Source organism: Emydura macquarii, unplaced genomic scaffold (assembly GCF_026122565.2).
Source record: "Emydura macquarii macquarii isolate MOO-44397 ecotype Brisbane River unplaced genomic scaffold, CSIRO-AGI_Emac_v2 contig_1253, whole genome shotgun sequence".
In the NCBI taxonomy this organism is placed as follows: Eukaryota; Metazoa; Chordata; order Testudines; family Chelidae; genus Emydura; species Emydura macquarii.
Window position 1 is genome coordinate 96,180,704 of NW_027131390.1, and position 7,742 is coordinate 96,188,445.

Sequence of the window (7,742 nt, forward strand, 5' to 3'; positions counted from 1 at the left end):
CCTAGGCCCTCAACAGGGAACCATGATTTAAGTGAAAATGTAGTTCAGTTTCCATTTCAGTTCCTCTGCTCACATTGCCAACTGTGATGATAGCAATGCTTGTTCACTGACAGTTAGGTTGAACACTGACTAATTTCACATAGTCAATTAGACATGTTTCTGATAGTAATGACTTTCAGTCACTACTGCCTTGGGTGTGTGTATTGGGGATACTATATATGCACACACACACTATAATGGGGATTTTATTTATATAAATAAAATGTGATGATATCCCACTGATGGACCCTTATCAGCATGAGAAGATACCAATTCACACTAGAACTGCACTAAATTAATAAACATAAGCAAAGCTAACAAGTTTGGGCCAAAGTCTGTTCCCTGTTACACCTGTGCCACCCCAGTAATAGATCTAAATGCATGTAAGTTAGAACAGAATTTGACCAAGTAGGTCTTTAATTTATCAACATATCTTTGTAATATTTATTATTTTGTGATTTCCTTTTGTTTCATACACAGCTTTAGTAAGCTGCCATGAAAACTAAGAAATATAATGTATTCTGTATTCAAATAGTCTGTATTTTGTATCCTACTGGTATTCACCTTCAGTAACTACTGAATAGGTTGTTAAAGAACACAGGAGATTCTTTCTTGTTAACAAAATAATGTATTTTAGCCTTTACAAAGTGGATATGTAAGTTATTTCAATATCATGAGACAGGACCAGTTTGTTGTCTGTAGAGGTCCTCACAGAAATTATTGTGCTTAAACTTTTTCTGTGTGGAGGAGGTCTGGATATAATTGAATTTACTTCCAGAATCATAATTAAGGAAATATGATATTGTAACTTTTTGTCAACATGTATTGAGGATTATATTACATGACTTCTTATTCCAAGGTCAGCATAACATATTAATATGATATGCAAACACAACTGGCTTGGAAATTAAACTGTGGAGGCAAGTTCTTCATAATGAATTTGTCTAATTGCATTAGTATGATTCCCTTAAATGTTCCTACTCCCACACCCAAACCTCCCAAGTTACATTTCCTTTATTTACCTGCTGTTATCTTTCAGATCGTATTAGGAGACAAGCAATATCTGGATATCTGGTGTTTTTCCTTAAAGCTCCAGTTCCTGGAGTAATGTTATTACATGAGAATCTCCACTTTCACTTTTCTAAAAAGGTTTCTTGCCCTTGTGGTTACAGGGTGAGGCTTGTAAACATGAACCCAGGATTTTTAAGCCGGTCTCATGATTTTGGGAGCCTGACTAATGAGTCTTGACTGTTTGGAGTTGGCAATACTGACTGGGAAGTCATCACTCTCTCACTTACTGAAGCTGAGGCAAAAGCATTTGTTTTCAGGAATAAGTTAAAGATATTTTATGACATGACTGCCTTTTTATATATGTATTAATGCCAAGGTCAATGGTTTAATCTGATAAAAGACTGAAGATGGTCTGGGTTTTCTTGTCTCTAACACATTACTGCAATACTGTATGAGCAAAGATGTGTGATTTACTGATAGGGGTGGGGTGATATGTAAAAGTTTTTTGTTTTTTGTTTTTGTTTTTTAACCTTTCCTTTTCAGCTGATGCTGATGTACTGTTTTATTTTGAATAACACACAATGTCCCCCTTTTGGGGTTTCTTTCTCATTTGAACAGCGTATGATCACATGTGTTCCAACTGTCAGGAACACATGAAACACCTTTTCCACCCTTTCTAATTCCCTTTGTATAATAGTAGGTACTGTATCCACATAAGACTTATGTGTATCAAATTTAAAACTATGAGCATTAATTCCAGTGTTTATTACTTAGTATATTCTCTGCCTTCAATTTTCACTGCTGGGCACTTCAGTTTCATTTGGTTCAGTGATTTTATTTAATCTTTGGTGTGGATACCTTTCTTCTCCACAATTTCTTCTGTGTAATTTATTTGCTGTGACCCCCATATTAAATACAAGGGTGTGATTATATTGATGTACTATTTTATATTGTACTTGCCTGAGGATATAAGCTATTGAGGTTCCAGGAATACAGAATATACTAGTGAGCTAACTGCATATTCACATCTGTGATTTACATCATCTTTTAGCCCATCCAGAATTTTGTTGCTATTTTAACAACTTACAATACACTATCAAAAATAGCCCAATGCAGTCAGCCCATATATCCATTCTAACTCTTGCCACCAAATAAAGGATGAAATCTCCATTCAAATCAATGAAAGTTTTGCCACTTACTTAATAGATCCAGGATTTCACCAAACCCTCCTGTTTATCCCTCCATGTCTATGCCAAACATCCCCCATTTAATTTATCCAAAGCAAAGCGGAAAGTTGAAGAAAAAAGAAACAAAGACAAGCCATGTGACTCAAATTTAGAAATCAATAGTTCATGTAATAAAGTATCTGAGATTTAGATAGTCCGTAGGACAAAAGGCACTATGTAAGTGTTTTAGCGATGGTATGCATAGGGATCATTTCACTCAGCCTTCAGTAAAATATGGCATCTGTTTGATATCAGTAACTCTAAACATTGTTTAAAGGAAGAGAAGGGAAGAACTTTGACAACTGAAATTAGAGGGAATTTTAAGTGGTGGACTGTCCACTGTAACTTCCAAAATCTGAATTTGTCTGGAATACTGGGGATTACATCCCTCCCCTTTCAGAAACTACTGTGGGATCTGCAGTAAGAACCAGTTTTATGTCTCATTGAAAAAATGGTACTCACAGTAATACAATTCCCCCTTGAAATATGTTGGGTCGTGCATTCACTATTGGATCAAAGAGAAGAGTCCCACCTATAATGTCACCAGCATTATTTCTAGCTTCATTTAAAGTTTTCTGAAAGGTCTCATCCAAGTTCTAACCTGGGCAGCCAGGGTTTAGCCTGTAAAATCTGACAAGCTCACAATGTAAACTGGCATGGCTTCATGTCCCCCTTTTTACATACTTAGCCATAAAAAATAAGCACCCTGCTCTATCTAATCTGTCTTCCCATTGCTCGAGATCTCTCAGGGTTAAATAAACATGGCAGGAAGAAAGCCTGATGTGTTTTAAACTTAATCTTTTCCACAAACCCTGATGACTAGTTAAATTGTCTGTTTAATCACCCAGGAGGTCCTGGTTCTGGTCGAGCTGTACTCTTGGGTGAGGCTAAATTATCCATCTAAACCATGTAACACTGTTTGTTCTTGGATTGCCAATAGTGTATTGATCCAGTCATTGCTGCCTAATACTAATACTGAAAATGAGGAATGACCCTTACACACACAGCACACATTTAACAATGGATATTTTAAAAAAACTTTGCACCCTAGGCCTCCAAGAGGCCCATAAAATGTGAAATGTTATTTTTTTTTAATATTATCTGTAACATGAGTTGGTAATATAAGATTTTTTTAAAAGACTATGTGTGACAGACAGGTCATTTTTATTGAACTTCTCCCTAAACAGCTGATAAACTATTCTTTGAGAAGATCTCTGAAAATACCCGTAGCCAACAAAGGAATAAAATTACACTTGTATAATATTACTGTGCATTTTTAATATAATGTGCTAATACATTGTCCGGTGTTTCATTTGGTGTAGTTTCAACAGAATTACAACACTTCCCAAAGTAGATTTAGCCAATAGCTGATTGATTCTGGTCTGTGGGGATTGGATCAGTTCAGTGTAATTTCCTCTCTTGTTACTTTCATTTCTATTAGGGAGGTTTTGGTTCATAAAAATCAATAGGCTTACACATGCAAAATGTGAGGTTATTTTTTAGCAAGTTCATTTGTGCCTGTATTTTATAGAAAATGTGTATTCCCCCTCTGAATAGGTGCACTGCATGTTAGTATTTTGGCAGACTCCATATTCCACTCATAGATAAATATTCATTTACCCTTATGATATATAAATAAATCCTGAAGAAGAGGGAAGATGTAAATTACTATGAAGAGGCTGAAGATACTTTCCACATACAAATTCCAGAATCTGCCACTTAAAATGTAAATGGCACTTAACTGTTTTGCAAATTGAGTCCTATTTGTCTCAGCAGAATCATTAAAGCTATGATTTATCCCAAAAATGGACTTTACTATTCCATTTAATTATAATGGAGGATTAAGCCTGCAAGCCTCTAACAATCTATTCTTTTAACACTCTGAACTTTGGACAAACAATAACTGACTGTGTACCTAGGATAGCTTTATTGTTGTAAGAAATGTGTTTCTAATATTTTCCTTACTTATTACAGAAATTGAAACAAGCTGAAAAAACAAAGGAAGATTCTGAACATAGATTATCTAAAATTTCCCTGGAGTCTCTCAATAAATTTAACAGCAATAATGTCATTTTATTAGAAAAAGAGAAGAATTGTCTGAACAAGGTTGAAGGACAAAAGGAAGAAAATGGAAAGAATGAAGAAGCTTCTTTAAATAGCTCTGATAGGCATGGTGTAGACAATTTAGAAACCTTGAGTGATTCTTTATATGATAGCTTCTCATCCTGTGCCAGCCAAGGCTCTAATGATGTATAAAGACACTTTCCAGTGGGCTGTGAATGGAGCACTTAAGGAACTGAGGGGAAAAAAAGAAAGGAACAACTGCTGAAAAACTTCAGCGTAAATTGTTGGATTCACAGCAGGGTATATCCTGACTTATTTTCATGACACAGCATATCATATAAGGAAAGACATGACTGCATTTATTGTGATGCACAAGACTGAAAATTGAACACAAAAGCTGTTATACAAAATGTCTTAATTTTGCACTTTTATGAATACTTGTACAGAAGTTGTAAATTTTTTGAAAAAAAAATATATTTGTAGAAAAAAAGCAATAAATATTAAATGGTGCCATGCTCCTGAAATGACAGATTACTAACTTTTAAAACTTGATGTTAATATTAACAAGCAAAATTAGTAGATTTTTTTAAAAGAAAGATTTATAATTGTTCTAGTCTTAAAACTGTATGTAGAAACACTGCTTTTAACCTGAGCCTGCCAAATTGTCTGTAATAAATCTTCTTGGGTCACATTTTACAACATACATTTTGTAATTTTTTTTTATTTTAGTGCAATTTCACATAAGATTACTTAGGGATATGTGCATTTTCGTTGTTGTAATTCCTTAACATGTCTGTTGATAGGTCAAGAGGGTTTTGATATTTGAGACAATATAAGACTGGTCAGTTTCAAATGCCCTGAGCCTGATCCTACTACTGCTTGTGCATCTGAGCAGCCCCACTGAGTTCATAAAAAATGAAGTTACTGATGTGCATAAGTGTTTGGAAGATCAGTGTCAAAGTGATTTGCCACTTGACTTCAATAGGAGTTTTGCCTGAGTAAAGGACTGCAGGATCTGGCCTTCATTGCTAACTGCAGTATTTACTTTTATAACTTACCTACTTGTCCTTCCTCTGTAACCATTTAATATGAATTTCTGAATGTGGTATGTTGATTTCCCTCCCCTCAGCCCCCCCCCCCCCCCCCCCACCCAAAAAAAAATCCTACCTTGGTTTTAACTCCATCTAGGAATTGGGAATATTGAAATAAAATTCATATTTGCAATTTAAACATTTTTAAAATTACAAAAAAATGTTTTTGGTGCTAACACCTCTTAATTCAACATATCTTTTTTCCTATAAAGACTTTATATGTAAGGGAAAAGTCTATTTCAAAGGTTATGTGTATTTTTTCTAGTTGTGAAGTATTTATAACTACTTTTGTACAGCAATCTATCTATCTGTAAACTAGGTATATTTGGGATATTTCTAGACTCTACTGTTTCTTTAGCACATACCTGTTAATCTTTGATATTGTATGATCAGTGTTATTTTGTTAATAATCTGTGCAATTTGTTACATTTTAATTTTGTTATTTTAAGTGATGTCAGATTTAAACTTGCATTGTCTTTTTTAAACTTATTTCTAAATAAAGGTCATATCACATTTATAGAATGGTTAAAGATATATATATTTTCACAGGGACAAGTACTCCATGTTGGGGTTAATTTGTTTAATCAGATGGATTTACAAATTAATTGTCCGTGAGACTTTCCTTGCTTCCTGCACGTTCAAAGAGATGGGAAGCAGATCAAATAATGTAGAACTATCTTGAATAAGGGAACCAACTGTATGCTACCTTCTGCATGCAAAACATTGCGCAAGCCATTTCCCTTCTCCAATCAACTAGCCCTCCGTGCTCCAAAAATAATAAATGTGCAGATGGGATTCAATCATTCAAATGACTTCGCGACATGGCAACTAAAAAGTAATTTGAGCTTAATTCAAACCCCTCTGCTTGCAGACAAGATTGTGGATGATCAAAGGGGAAGCGGGTGGCTGTGCACAGGCTGAGGAAGCAGGCATGATGCAAGGCACAGGTTGTAGTAGCGTGGACAGGGAATAGCATCATTTTACTTCAGCTCGTTATTCATCTCACAAATGAAGTTCGCAGCGGTTTGTAGGAATGAAAAGAACCGCGGTGGGAGGTGGGCCCAGTCGCCTCCACTCGCTCGGCCCGGCTCGCTTCCAAGCTACCCAGGAGACCCCATCCGTGCAGGGAGGTGACACACCCAGTAATCCTTTGGGGGCGGGGGGCGGCTGCTGTCGGGCATGGGCGCTACCGCGGCTCCATCCGCCCCCCAGGCGGCTCAGCGTGGCAGCCGCTTGTCTGGCCGCAGGCAGCGCTTTCCAGGGCGCCACCCCCCCCGCCCCGCAGCACGGGACCCGGGCTCCTCCACAGGCACCTGTAGGGCACGGGGCGCGCTCAGCCAGCTGCGTCGCGCCCGCACCTCCGCATGCAGGAGCCACCCCCGGGGCAGGGGCGGGTCGGTCCTGCTCCGGAGCGCGGGGACAGGAGCTGCTCCGCCACGCGGGCACTGGGGGGAGGGCGCGGAGCCAGCCGCGCGGGGCGGCCTCAGGGTCCCGTTAGCCAGCATTGAGCCTGCCCTGGCCCCCGAGCTGGCCCCGCTCCCGTCCCACCCGGCGGGACGCGGGGAGGGGAGGGGAGGGCCGGGCGGCGCGTGTTACTTTGCAAGCCAGAGCAGAGAGATCCCGTCACGCCCTCGCGCCGCTCGGCTCGGTTCGCTCACACATGGTGGGGCAGAGCCCTGCCTTCCCCCCCCATGCACACAGGTGGGTGGGTCAGAAGAGAGCCCCCCCACCCCCCAAGGTAGCTTAGGGACCCGAGCCCCCGTGCACATGGTAATCAGCCCCCCACATGCGGTGAAGGAGTCGGGGGGGGGCTGTAGGTTCAGGCTCACCCCCCCCCGCCCCCCGGCCAGGAGTGGCCCAGTGGCAGCCCGTCCCCACGGGTCCCGGCTGTGTGGGTAGCGGCCCTGGACGGTGTGTGCTGGGTCTGCGCCCCGCAGCCACACGGCGGGCGTGGGGCTGTGAAAGGGCAGCGCGGGGGACGACGCCCCCAAACACATACACACAGCTCGGCGCGGGGCTCTCTACCCTGGAGCGCGTTGGGCTGCAGGGCAAGGACCGAGCCCAGCAGCCCGGGCTGGGGCAAGGACAGGGGCAGAGCCCGGCCCCGCCGGAGACGGAGGTAAGAGGCAGAGCCCGGCTTTCCGGGCCAGTGAGTAGCAGTAACTCCGTATCTGGGCCGCCCCCCCGCCAACAGCCTGCGGGAGGGGCTCGGCTACTTAGCGCCTCCCCCTCCGGCACCCACAGATTGGGAGCAGGCCAGGGACCCCACTCCCGTAGGGTTGGTTTAACGGGGCGCCCGCCCCGTGATCCT

At 41.2% G+C, this 7,742-nt stretch overlaps 1 protein-coding gene across 3 annotated transcripts in view; it reads left to right on the forward strand.

Annotated features, from left to right (window-relative positions):
- The window catches only part of NCKAP5 (NCK associated protein 5), a 567,200-nt gene extending 561,719 nt beyond the window's left edge, over nucleotides 1-5,481 (forward strand). For all 3 annotated transcript variants that reach the window (XM_067549546.1, XM_067549544.1, XM_067549545.1), the window contains one exon: nucleotides 4,251-5,481. In XM_067549546.1, the coding sequence (XP_067405647.1) occupies nucleotides 4,251-4,532 (282 nt within the window). In that variant the 3' untranslated portion in view covers nucleotides 4,533-5,481. The remainder of the gene's footprint in view (nucleotides 1-4,250) is intronic.
- Nucleotides 5,482-7,742: the final 2,261 nt, after the last annotated feature.